The sequence below is a fragment of the Nelumbo nucifera genome, chromosome 4, assembly GCF_055504915.1.
Source record: "Nelumbo nucifera cultivar China Antique chromosome 4, China Antique-T2T, whole genome shotgun sequence".
Lineage (NCBI taxonomy): Eukaryota > Viridiplantae > Streptophyta > Magnoliopsida > Proteales > Nelumbonaceae > Nelumbo > Nelumbo nucifera.
In genome coordinates, this window is record NC_142652.1 from 28652426 (window position 1) to 28667375 (window position 14950).

Genomic DNA, 14950 nt, shown 5'->3' on the forward strand with positions numbered 1-14950 from the left:
ATAACACTTGTAACCCTTTTGTGTAGGAGAGTACCCCAGGAATATTCCCTTTGTAGCCTTAGGATCCAGCTTGGTCTTCTTTGGATCCTTCACAAGTATGAAACATATACAGCCAAAGACCCGAGGAGGAAGGGAAAAATCTGGAAGAGTGGGACACAAAACAGAGAAAGGAGTTTCCATACCCAACACCTTAGATGGCATCCGATTTATCAGATATGATGTAGTAAGAACCGCTTGAGACCAGTATTGCTTGGGGACTTTGTGCTGAGGGGTATAAGCACAGGATGACTGATGTAGTATGCCAGCATCTTCCATGAATAAGTTTAAGGATTTTTCAAAGTATTCAGCAGCATTGTCTGACCTGAATTGCTTAATCTTCTTATTAAACTGAGCTTCAACCATCTTGCAAAATGCCATAGTTATCCGTGGTACTTCATCCCGTCCTTTTAACAGGTAAATCCATGTGCATCGAGAGTAGTGGTCAATAAAACTGATAAAGTACCGGAAGCCATCAAAAGAAACAATGGGTGAAGGGCCCCAGACATCAGAATGAACCAAATCAAAAGGAGCACAAATATCATTACTGGAAATTGGATACACAGTTCTACATTGTTTTGACACTTGACATACTTCACAGGTTAAACTCTGACTTGAAATGCCCTTAAACAGTTCGGGAAACAACATTTCTAATGAGGAGAAAGACACATGACCTAGCCTAGCATGCCAAAGATGCAACTTAGCCTTTGACTCCACACTCTCCGGACTACTACCAGCAGATGCTTGTAAGGCTGAACCGATGTCTGCATCAAGATAGTAGAGTCCTCCATACTCATGACCGCACCTAATCGTTCTCCTTGTCAATCTGTCCTGGAAGACACAATGAGTAGGAAAAAAAGTTATACTACAGTTCAAATTTTTGGTATGTTTTGAAACAGACAAAAGATTTGAGGTGAGACTGGGAACATGTAAAACTGATTTAAGAGAGAGGTCCTTGCTTAGGTCAACCATTCACTTTCCAGAGATAGTGGAGAAAGACCCATCAGCAACTCTCATCTTATCCTGACCAGACAACAAATGATATGAAGAGAATAGGGAAGACATATGTGTCATGTGGTCAGTTGCACCGGAATCAATAACCCAAGAAGTATAGTCAATAGATCCAGTGGCACTGAAGGCAGAGGCTGTACCTGATCTGGCAAGAGATATAGAAGCAAAAGAATTATTCCTTAGACGGGCCAATGCCCTGCTAAGGCTCTCTACCTCACTGGCAGTGAAGCCCAAAGCACAAGTTCCAGAGGAATGAGCAACCTGTCCCATAGGAGAAGAAGACCCTGTTGGAGTATTCTGTGAGTTGTCACCATTGTTGCTGGTGACGAGGTTCCCACTTGCCGCAGGCCTGTTATCCCTAGAAGAAACTTCTCTGGATATTGGAGACATCTTTACTGCAGCCACTGTGAAGGTGACACTGACTAAGACTAGCCGAAGCAGTTCTGAAGGTTCTGGAGCAGGTTCTGATTAGCCGAAATGATCACAGCAGGTTCTGATTTGCCGAAGTGATTACAGCAGGTTCTGACAGCACTCGACACAGTTTCAGACTTGCCGAGACTGTCACAGTTCTGAGCAGTTCAGTTACAGCAGCAAGCAAGGAGTTCTGGGCTGGTAACCGACCTGAAACTAAGGGTTCTCAACTATTGTGCTATGCAGACTCCACTTGAACTTAGAGTACTGCAACTGTAAGGAGAGTGCCCCTCCTTCCGGCCAATACTAGGACTGCTGACATCAGTCCTCAACTAGGGTTCACAGTGCTGGACAATCTGGAGCTGGCAGCTCCCTAGGTAATCTTCACTTGAGCTGAAGCAGTTCGGGTACAGCAGTGGTGAGAGGTTCCGGACTGATAACCAACCTGAACATGGAGGAGTTTACCACTGTGCTATGCTGGTTTTGCTGGGGCTTCGAAGCTGCAGTGAAGCTGATAACCTGTAATCTTTGGAGCTGATAACCGACCTGAAAGATAGGGCTCTTTACTACTGTTCTGTGCGAGTCTTGCTGGAGTACTGAAGCTACGACTGAAAAAAGATAGGGCTCTTTACTACTGTTCTGTGCAGGTCTTGCTGGAGCACCGAAGCTGCAACTGTAGAGGAAGCTCTCCCCCTTTTTGGCTAGTGCTAGGACTGCTGAAATCAGTCCTCAACTAGGTCTGTCCTATACAGACCTCTCTTAGTAGCCGAATAGCTACTATTTGCTGGAAATAACCTAGTAGGACATCTACTTCTGGGTCTTACTTCCCTTGAGTCCTACAACCAAGAGAAACCCTAGGTTCGAACTTGCTTTACTCTCTTACATCCCTAGGTCTTTACTGTAGCAACCCAGAAAAGGAAGAGAGAAGATGAAAAGACAGCAAGAGAAGAGAGAGTGCGCTGGCTGAAACCAGGAAGAAGCTAATGCTCTAATACCATGTTATCTTGAGAGCTGTACTTGAAGTAGAGAAGAGGAGAAGAACACCACTGATATGCTGTGAATGAAGAACTGAATAGCTCAGTCGACAGTACTATTATTTATATTATGATGAAGTACAATGATACAGGAAGTTACTGGAATGCCCCTGATTAGTGATGGGACACCCAGACAACCTAAAACATTAAACAGAATTAGGCCCACTAACATAGGCCCAGTACAGGACAACTTAAACTTAAGTATAGGCTAATAAGAACTCTTATCAGCCGAATACTCATACATACAAAGACTTCAATCCAACAAGTATCTTGGTCTATCGGGCTGTTAGAAATGGACTGGGAGGCCTATTTGAAGCACAGAAAGACCAAAAGCTTCATTTGAAGCTTCCCGATTTTTGGCTATTTCAGTCTTTCCATGTGCTTTTCTTTCAGTCTTTCTGTCCTTTAATTGACAAACAAAAAAAGACCAAATTTTGGTCTTCCGAGCTTTGGAAAGCCCAAAAGACCCCACGGGGAGACTTGCCAAATGCCCTCATAAACATATTAAATATGTCAGGAACACATTGAAAGGTGAAAACACCAGCTTTATTTGAAATTGCAATAATCTATTACCAATATGGCCAATGGTCATCATGAATATTAGCAACTTTCAGATAGAAACCTAACTTCTAATAGCCTAAATAATGCCTCATAAGAGATATGTAAAATATCACTGAAGAAAATAAAAATTAAAAGCGGTTTATCTTATCATCTGCAATCTCTCACTCACTGGAAACAACAAGTAATTTAATAATTTTTGAGAAGCAACCTGCAAATTCAACAGATGCTTAGAAATACAGCTCTTCTCAGCAAATGGTTGTGGAGATTCCCTCAAGAACCAAATGCTCTTTGGACTGAGATTATCAGTAGCAAGTATCAGAAGCATGCCAACGGTTGGGATAGCAGTTTGTACTTGAACTGGGTCAAGGATTCCAACCCTTGGAAAGGTATCATCTCAACCTACCATTTTTTCATTTCTCATGTCAGGTACAAAGTGGGAAATGGGGATAAAATTAAATTCTAGACTGATGTTTGGTGGGGCAACTCTACCTTGGCCACTTCCTTTCCTCGCCTCTTCAGCCTTACCCTTAACCAAGAAGCTCACATATCCCACATTTTGTCCTCATCCCATTCTCAGTTCAACAGGACCTAAACCTTAGAAAACCTTTGAGAGACAATGAACTCGATGAAGTTACTAGTTTTATGCACACCCTCAAAGAAGCAAACCCATCACCAAATACCCCTGACATTCTAGCCTGGACCCTCCACCCATCTGGTAAGTTTTCAACCAAGTCTTGCTCCAGGGCTCTAACCGAGGAAGAAAAGATAACAGATCAGTTCCCCTTCAAGAGAATTTGGTGCCCCCATTTTCCTTCCAGAGTTTGCTTTTTCTGTGTGGAAAGCTACTCTAAAGAGGATCAATACTTATGACCTTCATCCAAAAAGAACCATGGAAGATTTTATTTATCCCCACACGTTTGTTGCTTCTTCTTAAAAGATGGAGAATCAGCCAATCACATACTGCTACATTGTGAGGAAACCGGGAAATTTTAGAGTTTCTTCCACACTCTATTCAAATACAGTTGGATCTTCCCAAAACATATGATAAATTGTCTCAGACAATGGACAGGAAGAGGTTTAAGCAAAAGAGGGAAGACATTGTGGCATTTAGTAGCTCATGCTATCCTTTGGAGTATTTTGGAAGAGAGAAATGATTGTATTTTCAACAACAAAATAAGAAACCACTAGGAGATCGTGTCTACCCTTTCTTATAGATTCTTCCTTTGGACCTCCAATTCAGAGTATTTCAAAGGAGTCTCCATCTCTGATCTTCAAAGGAATGCTGTAAACTTCCTATTCTCTAAACACATGTCTTTCACCCCACCCCCCCAAATCAATAGATCTGTAGAGGAAGGGGAGAAAATCCTGTATTTTGATGGAAGTGTCATCGGAAATCCTGGTATAGCAGGAATTGGTGGAATTTTTAGAAGAGATGATACAATCAGTTGGACTTTCAGTGGACCGATTGGGATAGCCTCCTCTACAAAGGCTGATGTCATGGCAGCCTTAACTAGAATCAAGAATGCAAGAGATTTGGGGTACTTGAAAATATTCATAAAAGGAGATTTTGCATATACTATCAAGTGGTTAGCTGATCGTGACGGTGATCCCTGGGCTTTAGATCATTTCTTGGCTGAAGCTAGAGACATCCTCTCTAACTTGAATGCACGGTTAGGTTTGGGTCCCTAGGGAGCTAAGCTTTGTTGTTGATGGTCTTGCAAAGGCTGGCGCTCACAGGGATTTCTTGTTTAGTGATAGTTTTCTCCCTATATAACTGAGTTAGTAGTTTTCTGTGTACATCTACTCATGTACCTCCTTCCTTTTGAATAAAGTTACCATCTTTTTCAAAAAAAAAAAAAAAGCTTAGAAATACCTCAGCAGCCTCTGCAGTGGATGAAAGGTACTGATAATAATAATGGCGTAAAGCATCCGGTACACAAGCAGGTGTATTCCAAACATCAAGGTCTTGGTCTGTAACCTGCAGTATGGTCAACAAGGTATTAATATTGTAATGTTTCAAGATAAAAAGGGAAAACTGATATTTATCAAAAAAAAAGGGAAAACTGATCAACAGAAACATTCAATATAGATGAATGCAATTGGAAAATACAAAAAGAAAACATCTATTTCTACATAATGAGAATTTTTCCCCTATTATTGTCTTTAATGAGCTACATATATCACATTTGATGAACTGTAACACAACAGTATCATCAAACAGTACTCATCACCACATTGGTTACTGTAGTTGATACAAAATCTACCTATCATACGATTTGATGCAAATTGGTTCAATACTGGTAAAACAAGAAATATTAAATGGAAAGAAAAACAGATTTATTTCCAATCCTTCATTTTCTCCCAGTTTCCTAGCTTTGCTGATTAATGGTTTTTCACTCACTTCCCTTAAGTCTTCTAACAATTAAACAGACCTTACCTGGGGATTTCTTAAGTTACATGCCAGGCCTCCTCAACCAGGACATTGTCAGGATTTCCGCTAACTGGTATAGAAAAGATATTAATATCCCCAAGTAGTTTAGTATTAAAAATATCAAAAATGTTCTAATTTTTTGAGGAATGGTGATAATTTTATGAGAAAGAGAGAGAGAGAGAGAGAGAGGGCTTCTGAGGGAAAGATTTCCTCAGAGACGCTTTTAATTGATTATTTTGATCTTTCTACATCTTCAACAAGGGGTTATTGCTTGGTACAAAGATAAGAAATAGAAAAACCTCAGCCTGACATGCCTTAAAACGCAAGTTCATGTCTGAGTGTGGTCACTTGGTTTCAAAATGCTGGAGGTTAGTTCCATATCCAGTCCAACCAGCCCAACACCCCAGATAGATGGAACCAGCATTGGTAATGGCATTTTATATCTTTCAACATACAAAATCATCCTTTACTTTTTAATTCCTTCAATCACATCTTTCCTCATGGCCCACTGCCATTAAATATCCTTCTTCCTTTGATTTAGCATCTCTTTCCTCCTTCAATTGAAACATCTACTTTGTCCACAAAACCTCCAATAATCAATTTTTATGTGATGAACTCGCCAAGAAAAAAACAGTGTCCTGAAACATTTTGATGTTTAGAAAAGGACTTTCCATATCTCCATAAATGGTTTAGTGTAAATAACCTTGTCACACGAATTTTTTGCATCAGTTATCAACATCATCCACATCAACCAAGTCGTAGCCCAACTATATGGGGCTAAGTACATTAATCCTGCTTCACCATTCCATTCTGTTTAATGCCATATTCAATGTTAAATTATTGGTGCTTAAAGCATTTCTTACTACATATAAATGTCCTCTTTGGTCTACCCTTAGCCCTTCTAGCCCCTTCAACTTGCAACAATCACTTCTTTAGGGGTGCTGTTGATGGTCTTCTATGCATATGGCCAAACCATCTAAGCCTATTTTTTCTCATTTTTTCATCAGTAATTATAAAATTTATTAATGTTCAAATAAATACAAGAATGATGTACAAAAATCTGCTTATGCACCTAACAACGGGCCAGAATCAGCTACCCATCCGTGGTTACTAGTTTCAGACTTGTTAAATGATTTCTTCCACACAACAATAGAAAAGGTATGTGCATAACTGCATACTAAACAAATAATAAATTCTTCCTTTATTTTTTGTTTCTTGGTTTCAATCCAAGAAGTATATGTAATGATATTTGTTTTATGAAACAAGAGAATCTTGGCAAACAATCCAAGATATGGTTGGGAGAGGTGGACAGTCAAACAAAGTGTCTTTTCAATCACATCTATTATCAGTTGATTTAACAATAAGGGAATAAGTATGGAATCAAGGTCCCTCCATTACCAGAAGCAATAAGAAATAGTAACAGTTAGGACAGTAACCTGAATTTGAGACAATTTTCTTCAGCTAACCACTAGAAAGGAATAGTTCACTTCCCCCCTGTTCTCCCCATTTTTGAGATTTTTTTTTCCGGAAATGGTAATCATATCAAATTATAGACTGACATTTGGTGGGGCTCCCAGCCTCTTTGCATAATCTATCCTAGTCTCCTTTGTCTCGCCTTCAATGAGGGTATCCCTATCTCTTCAGTTTTACCTAGAGCGAATTAGGAATCAGGGTCTAACAGTGAATTTCAACTTCTGTAGAGCTCTTATTGATAAAGATTGTTTAGAGGCCTCCTCCCTTCTTTTTTCCCTCAATGGAGTTTTACTCGCTCCCTCTATCACTGATAAATGCATCTGGTCCCTTACTCCCCCAAGGTAGCTTCACTACTAAATCATCTTTTCATCATCTTAATGCCAACTCCTTGACCTATTTCTATTTAGACAATTTTGACTTTCTTCAGTGCCCTTAAGGCTATGTTTGGTTTGAAGGAAAAGGTAGGGAAAGGAAGGGAATGGTAGGGAAACATATACAAAGTTTGTAAAGGTTTCCTTACCTTTCCCTACTTTTTCCTTCAAACCAAACGTAGCTTAAGTGTCTCCTTCATTTGGGAGCAGATTGAGGACATCCATACAAGGGGTTAACTTTCAAAGGGAAAAACTAGACCAGCTATATGTTTCGCCCATGTTTCCATCAATGTTTTAAAATGCAGAGGCATAACACCAGGTGTTCCACTACCTAGAGGCATAATACCAGGTGTTCCACTACCTAGAGGCATGAGGTGTAATTATAGAATGTAGGAGGCGTAAGTCTTCTAAAGAGGAAGGGAATGAGAAGGAAGAAGAAGAGGAAGGGGGATCTAATCTTTTTTTCTTTTTTCTTTTATATGAAAGAAGAGATGTCATGTATTAAGAAGAATGAAGATACATAACACTAGCTGAAAGAGGGGGGGGGGGTTAATTCTTAAGGCTGATGGAAGTGTGTTCAGGGCTTTTAGTCTCACTTTCTGTATGAGATCTCGGATATTGCAGCCTCTTTGTTTTTCTCTTTCAAATGGATTCCTAGAGATTTAAGCTCAAGGTGTGATGCTTTAGCTAAATCTAGGATGGACAGAGCTTTTTTGTATAGTGGTAATTCCCTTCCAATGTAAAATCAGGGTTTTTTTGGTCTTTTTGCCTCTAGTTTGTACATTCATTCATGTACATCCCCTCTCCCCTTTTTTTCTTTGAATTACCTTACTCATAAAAAATAAGTATTATTGATCTTAAAACCTAAAGGGTAACAAGTTATATAGAACCCTGAGGGAGGTTTCTACAATTGTTCAGGACCTGGGGAAAGATCAGTATAATTAACACCACATAAAAATGTAATACAAATAAGTCCATATATCTGAATTTTTGGAGGTCATCATTCACAAATACTTGGAACAATTACTGTCAATGTCAAGAGCATTAATCCCTTCTTAAGTACCATAATCACAAACTTCCCAACTCCCAAAGGAGGAAAAAGATAAAAATAAGAGAGAGAGAGAGAGAGAGAAAGAATAGTGAACCTCTTCATAGAATGTCATTGCAGTAAGTCGATATCCTGCTAAAAGCAGATATTCCTTTACAGCACAGTTAAGATCTCTACGTTCACTATCTTTCAATGGGCCCAAATCAGAAAAGGAAGTGCTTCGCTTCCCCTGTTCAAAAGTTATTCTAGGAAGTACAGAGTCATCTACATTGGAACCTGCACAAAACACCCAGAACAGGAAGAAAGTTAAAAACCTATAACAGCAGGCCTTGTTGCTAGAAGCAAAGTGTTCTCTTTTTTGGCTAGCAAGAAGCAGAGTGTTCTTCTAATTGATTTATGGCATTGAACATTAAAGTATAAAATTACACCGAGAACAAATCATTAGTTGCAGTCACCCTATTGGTTTGTAAAGCACAACATTTTTTTTCATGTTTGCTTAGCCTATAACTGAGAATAGATTTTCTCAAGTAAATTAACTTCTTTCAAGTGAAGTGAAAGGTGTCTTCCCTCAATTAGTTAAAAGAGTGTTCTTGTTTTATATTGGATTGAATGCAACCATTTTTAAAACAGAAAAAAATGGTTCTGAACCCTATCAAGGAAGATCTTGACTACAAGATATTTTTCACAATGAAAAATGTCAATAAATTTTGTTGTTGAGGTTGTTATTGTTTTCAATAACAAAAAATAATAATAAAATAGAATACCTACAAAACATCTCTCTCACACATACATATTTACATATACAAGCAGCAGGTTTCCTAGTTGGTTTGTTTATTAGAGAGGTTACTTTTGAGAGAAGAGGTGAAACGGAGGCAGAAATCAAGGGCATTATGGCTAAAAGAGGGAGACAATACAACTTTCTTCCACACATTTGCAAGTGGGAGAAGAAGAAACCTGATTACAAGGGTACAAATAGGGGAGGAAGTGGCTGAGAATTGGGAAAATATTCAAAGGTTAGTAGTGGACTTTTACAGGAAGCTCTATTCAGGGAGGAAATGGTGCTGGATCTCTTTGGGGGATGTTAAAACAAAAAAAAAAAAAATGAGTGAGAGAGCGGATGGTTGACTAGAGAGGGAGATTGAAGTAGAAGAAGTTGAAGAGGCTTTGAAGAGGATAAATGGAGACAAAGCTCCAGGACCTGATGGGTTTAACTTTAAATTTATAAAGCATTGTTGGCATTTCTTGGAGGATGGTTTTATGTAGATGATCAAGGAATCTGTGAAAATAAAATGGTGGAAAGGAGAGAGAATGCAACTTTTATTTCACTAATACAAAAGATGGGGGTTGTGAACATAAAGGATTTTAGGCCAATAAGCTTGATATGCAGTCCCTATAAGCTCTTAGCCAAAGTCTTATCAAATAGGCTAAGGAAAGTGCTTCATGTAGTGGGTGAAACTCAAATGACCTTTGTGAAGGGAAGACAAATTCTGGATGGGGTGATGGTGGCAAGTGAATGTATATACTCAAGATTGAGAAGAGGGAGGCCAGGATTGGTGTGTAAATTAGACATAGAGAAAGCATATGATCATGTGGAGTGGGGATTCTTGGAAGAAGTTCGTAGGTTGATGGGATTTTTAGAAAAATGGAGGGGCTGGATGTATGGTGTATCTCATATGTTTCCTTTCCAGTGATCCTTAATGGGGTTTCTTCAGAGTTCTTTCAAGCTTCAAGGGGGCTGAGACAAGGGGACCCTTTGTCTCCCTTATTGTTTGTATACATTATGGAAGCTATAAATCTCTTGTTAAAGAGGGGAGTTCAGCAAGGTTGGTTAGAGGGATTTAGTATAGGGTCAAAGGGGCTATGCATTTCACATTTACAATTTGCAGATGATACCCTCATCTTTTTAGATGCATAGGTGGATAAGTGTTGAATTTAAGAGTAGTACTATCCAATTTTTAGTTGCTAACAGGTATGAAAGTGAATTTAGAGAAGAGTGTTCTGATTATAGTTGGAGAGATTAGCCAGGAAGAGATGTCAATGTTTGTGGCAGGTTTAGAGTGCCAAATAGGGGAGCTTCCCTTTTCCTATTTAGACCTCCCAGTTGGGGCCAAATATGGTTCAGCAAGCACGTGGAGGCCGCTCATAGAGAGGGTGGAAATGTAAAAGAATGGTTCCCTAAATTTAAAATACCATATTCAAGGATCTTACTTGAACCATAATCGAACCAGATCTGAACCAAAAAGTAAAAATGAGGAATATACCTGATCCGGAGAAGCAGTATCTCCCAAAATTGGTGTTCACGCCCAAACAATGCACCAAGATCCGTTCCTACTGAAGATGACACAGCTGTGGATGGAACAGAACCAGCAGGGTGTGTCCTACACACTGGATCCTTCGCAAGAACCCTCTGGAAATACTAAACACTGAGTTTTTCAGTCTTTCTTGCAAGACTGATGTCAAGAACTGATTTCTTGACTTCCTTTTGCTGCAAAGATCGAATCTTGCAAGAGGGAATGGTGGCGGCTGGAGGAGAACTCCTGGGACGAAAATGGCTGAACTTGCTTCTCTTCTCTCTGGAGTACAATTGAGATCTGATCTCAATTCGCAGGAGGTATCACTTGTGTACCAAAAAGTGGTTCGAAATCTGATATGATTCCACACACTTGTTTTTCCTCTTTTCTTCTTGATTAAGAAAACTCCTAATTATGAGTTATCCCAATCCAAATCAGTATTTGGATAGGGGATAATCTTAATCCTATCTGTAGATTAAGTTAGCTTACTCCTGATCTTATCAGGAGGTTACCAGATTCAAATCTAATTTGAATTTGGTCTCCTGGAGTGGATAAGGTTAAAGGCCCTATCCTTTTGCTAACATTAATCTCAGATTCGCCCCATATGGGTGATCATATCAGCCCACCTCGAAATGGGCTTTTGGCCCATTAAGTGTTCAGTGTTTAATTACTTTTCAATCTACTGCCCAGTTGGGCTTCTTTGTATGGCGTGGGACCCAAGCATTGATCTACACACCAGCCACATGGGTTCGGCCCAACCTTTAATACAAGGCCCAGCTGAATTCACTGAAAAACTCAGTAAACCGCTGAGCCCATCATATGGACCCTATGGGCCCAACACTTACATTAAGTGGTCCCTGGGCCAAGCCATCTTATAAAAACCCAGGGACTGTGGGCAGGTGCAAGATTAGCCCATCAGGTACTATCCTAAATGGTCTTACACTTAACCTCTCAGCCCTTAATGATCAAGCACTGCCCGACAAGAGAGGACCTCTCCGTCAGCTGCAAGGAACAATGCCGCACTCTCCACTCACATGGATCCCGGGAATTAAAACCATTTGCAAACATTTTGAAACCGTACATATATATAAATATATTAATTTTGCAAAACAAAATTCCAACGATTGAAATCAATTGCCGGCAGTTTGGTTTCCATCAGAGAGAGTGCCTTTCCCGATCATTACCCTTTGTCCGACAAAGGGGTTGATCCCGTCACTATGATCACCCACTCAGATGAATTCTCAGACTGTCCCAACATACCCAGGTTTTGACCCCCATCTAAGGATCTCACTGATTGGCATATCAAAGACAGCCCGATCCGACAGCTAGTGAAATGTCATAATCGAGTCTAGGGGTCAAGTATAACTTTCCTGTTTTGCCCATCTGTCTCCAAGGTCCAGGGCAATACTGGAAATCTGGTCCGGTTTAAGGATTCAAGTAATCCCATACTGCATGTGCCTTGGGTCTTACCCTGGTGGCTGAGACAGGCCATCCCAATACTTGGTGGCACACCAGTATCAGCCTTGGCAGGATAAATCTCCCCAGACTTATCCAATGGCTGCAAACATTTAAAACTAACACAAGTCTCTATAAGTGTCCAGTTTTAGGGTCTTACACAGAATTAAACCAAACAACATGAATCAAACATGCACTTTATTTATTTCCACTAAATAACAAAACTACATCAAATCAGATTGAAGCTAAGGGCATACAAAACTGTCTAACAAAATGAGGCTGGAAAAATGGAAAGCAAGATATCTCTCACTTGGGGACAGAATTGCCCTCATCAGAAGTGTGTTGTCGAGTCTACCTACCTACTACCTCTCACTGCTGAAAATACCAACTGTTGTAGTCAATAAGATAGAAAAGATCCAAAGGGATTTCCTTTGGAGAGGGGCAAAGGGACCTAGAAAGCCTCATTTAGTAAAGTGGGAAAAGGTGTGCAAACCAAAAGCATTATGGGGGTTGGAGCTAAAGGATAAAGACATTCAATAAACCTCTTATGAGCAAATATGATTATGGAGGTTTGGGTTGGAAAAGGATAGGAAGTTGTGTGATCTTTATCGGTTTGTCCATCTTGGCAATAAATCCGATTGAAATATGAGGAAGTAGAGAAGAGAAGGGAAGAAGAGAGAAGAGAGAAGAGAAGAAGAAAGGAAGAAGAAAAGGTTTGGAGCAATGGAACAGTACTGGCGGCGCCAGCTTCTATTATATTATATAGGGCGGCAGAAATAAGAAGGGAAAAGACTCTTGTGCCCCTTCTGTAAGTGAGTACAATAACAAAAAATAAAAAAAGGCTTTAACTAGCCAAACAGACCCTAACACAAATAACTAAATTATTTCAACACTCCCCCTCAAGTTGGAGCATAGATGTCAATCATGCCCAACTTGTCACACAAATTATTGTGCCGCACATGATGAAGACCTTTGGTGAACATATCTACAAGTTGTTCTTCTGAGCTGACATATGGAGTACACAGTTATCCACTTACAAGTTTCTCTCTAATAAAATGCTTGTCCACTTCAATGTGTTTTGTCCTATCATGCAGGACTGGATTAGCAGCAATATTGATGGCAGCTTTATTGTCACGGTAGAGTGGCATAGGGTTGCTCACTGCAAAACCTAGTTCACCTAACAGATTTCTTATCCACATGATTTCAGCAACCCCATGAGACATCGCTCTATATTCTGCTTCAGCACTAGATCTAGCCACCACACTTTGTTTTTTACTTCTCCATGTGACCAGGTTTCCTCCTACAAAGGCACAATACCCACTAGTAGACTTTCGGTCATCAACTGCTCCTGCCCGATCAGCATCAGTATATACTTCCACCTTTAAGTGTCCATGTTTCTGGAACAACAAACCAGCTCCAGGAAACTTCTTGAGGTATCTAAGGATCCTCTCTGCAGCTTCAAAGTGAGTTGGCCTAGGATTGTGCATGAATTGACTAAGGACACCCACTGCATAAGCAATATCAGGCCTGGTCTTAGACAAATACAAGAGTCTCCCTACGAGTCTCTAGAACTTCTTCACATCTTTCAAAAACTCTCCCTGACTGTCTCCCAGCTAATGATTAGATTCAATTGGTGAGTCAATTGGTTTTACCCCCAACTTGCCTGTATCTTCTAGTAGATCTAGTACATATTTCCGTTGGGAAATAAAGATGCCCTTGTGAGAGCGGGCAACTTCAATTCCAAGGAAATAACGTAAGGGGCCCAGATCTTTCACCTCAAATTGAGTGGCTAAGAATTTTTTTAGTTTCCGTATTTCAGCTTCCCAATCTCTTGTGATCACTATGTCATCCACATACACAATTAGAGTTGCAATTTTCCCTTCACCTTTTTTCACAAATAGAATGTGATCTGACTGGCATTGTTTGAACCCCATCTGTTGAAGTGCTAAGTGGAACTTACTAAACCAAGCCCGAGGTGATTGTTTCAACCCATATAAAGATTTTTTTAACCTACACACTTTTTGTTCACTGCCCTTAGCACAAAAACCTGGAGGTTGGATCATGTACACTTCCTCATCCAAGTCACCATTCAAGAAAGCATTTTTGATGTCCAATTGGTGAAGTTCCCAATCAAGATTTGCTACCAATGAAAGAAGAATCCTAATAGAGTTCATCTTGGCTACTGGAGCAAAAGTCGCTGCATAGTCCACTCCATATACCTGTGTAAAGCCTCTTGCTACCAGTCTACCCTTGTACCTTTCAACAGTTCCATCAGCCTTGTGTTTCACTATGAACACCCACTGGTTCCTTCCCTTCAGGAAGATCCACCAACTCCCAAGTGCCATTTTTGTGTAATGCATCAATTTCTTCCTACATTGCATCTGTCCATTCAGGTTTAGATAAAGCTTCTACCACATTCTTAGGAACAGGGGCACTGTCCACAGAAGAGAGGAATGCACAGAATGAAAGTGAAATGTGATCATAGGACACAAAATTAGAGATAGGATGATTAGTGGTACAAGATCTAACACCCTTTCTCTTAGCAATAGGAACATCAAGATCATTGATGACAGGGGAATCAACATTGAGAGGAACAGGCATATCAATAGGAGCAAGTGTACCTGGCTGATGAGAAGGATCTGCCTCTAGCGAATCCGATGATGTTGGTTGCATAGTGTCAGGTTCCACAGCTCTTGAACTCTACTGGCTTTTATGGCGATGATGAAAGATACGGAATGGAGGAGGATCAGGTAAAGGAGGTAGTTGACTTTGAGCCGCCTGTTTCTCCTCAACCCTACTCTCCCCCTGAGGAGAAATCAAAAAGAAAG

General features: G+C 40.1%; 1 protein-coding gene across 1 annotated transcript in view; it reads right to left on the reverse strand.

The window, feature by feature from the left end:
- LOC104613297 (HEAT repeat-containing protein) overlaps positions 1–14950 on the reverse strand; it is a 41043-nt gene that overhangs the window by 14186 nt on the left and 11907 nt on the right. Inside the window, 2 exon segments of the mRNA XM_088903299.1 lie at positions 4927–5031; positions 8474–8652. Of these exon segments, the coding sequence (XP_088759425.1) occupies positions 4927–5031; positions 8474–8652 (284 nt within the window).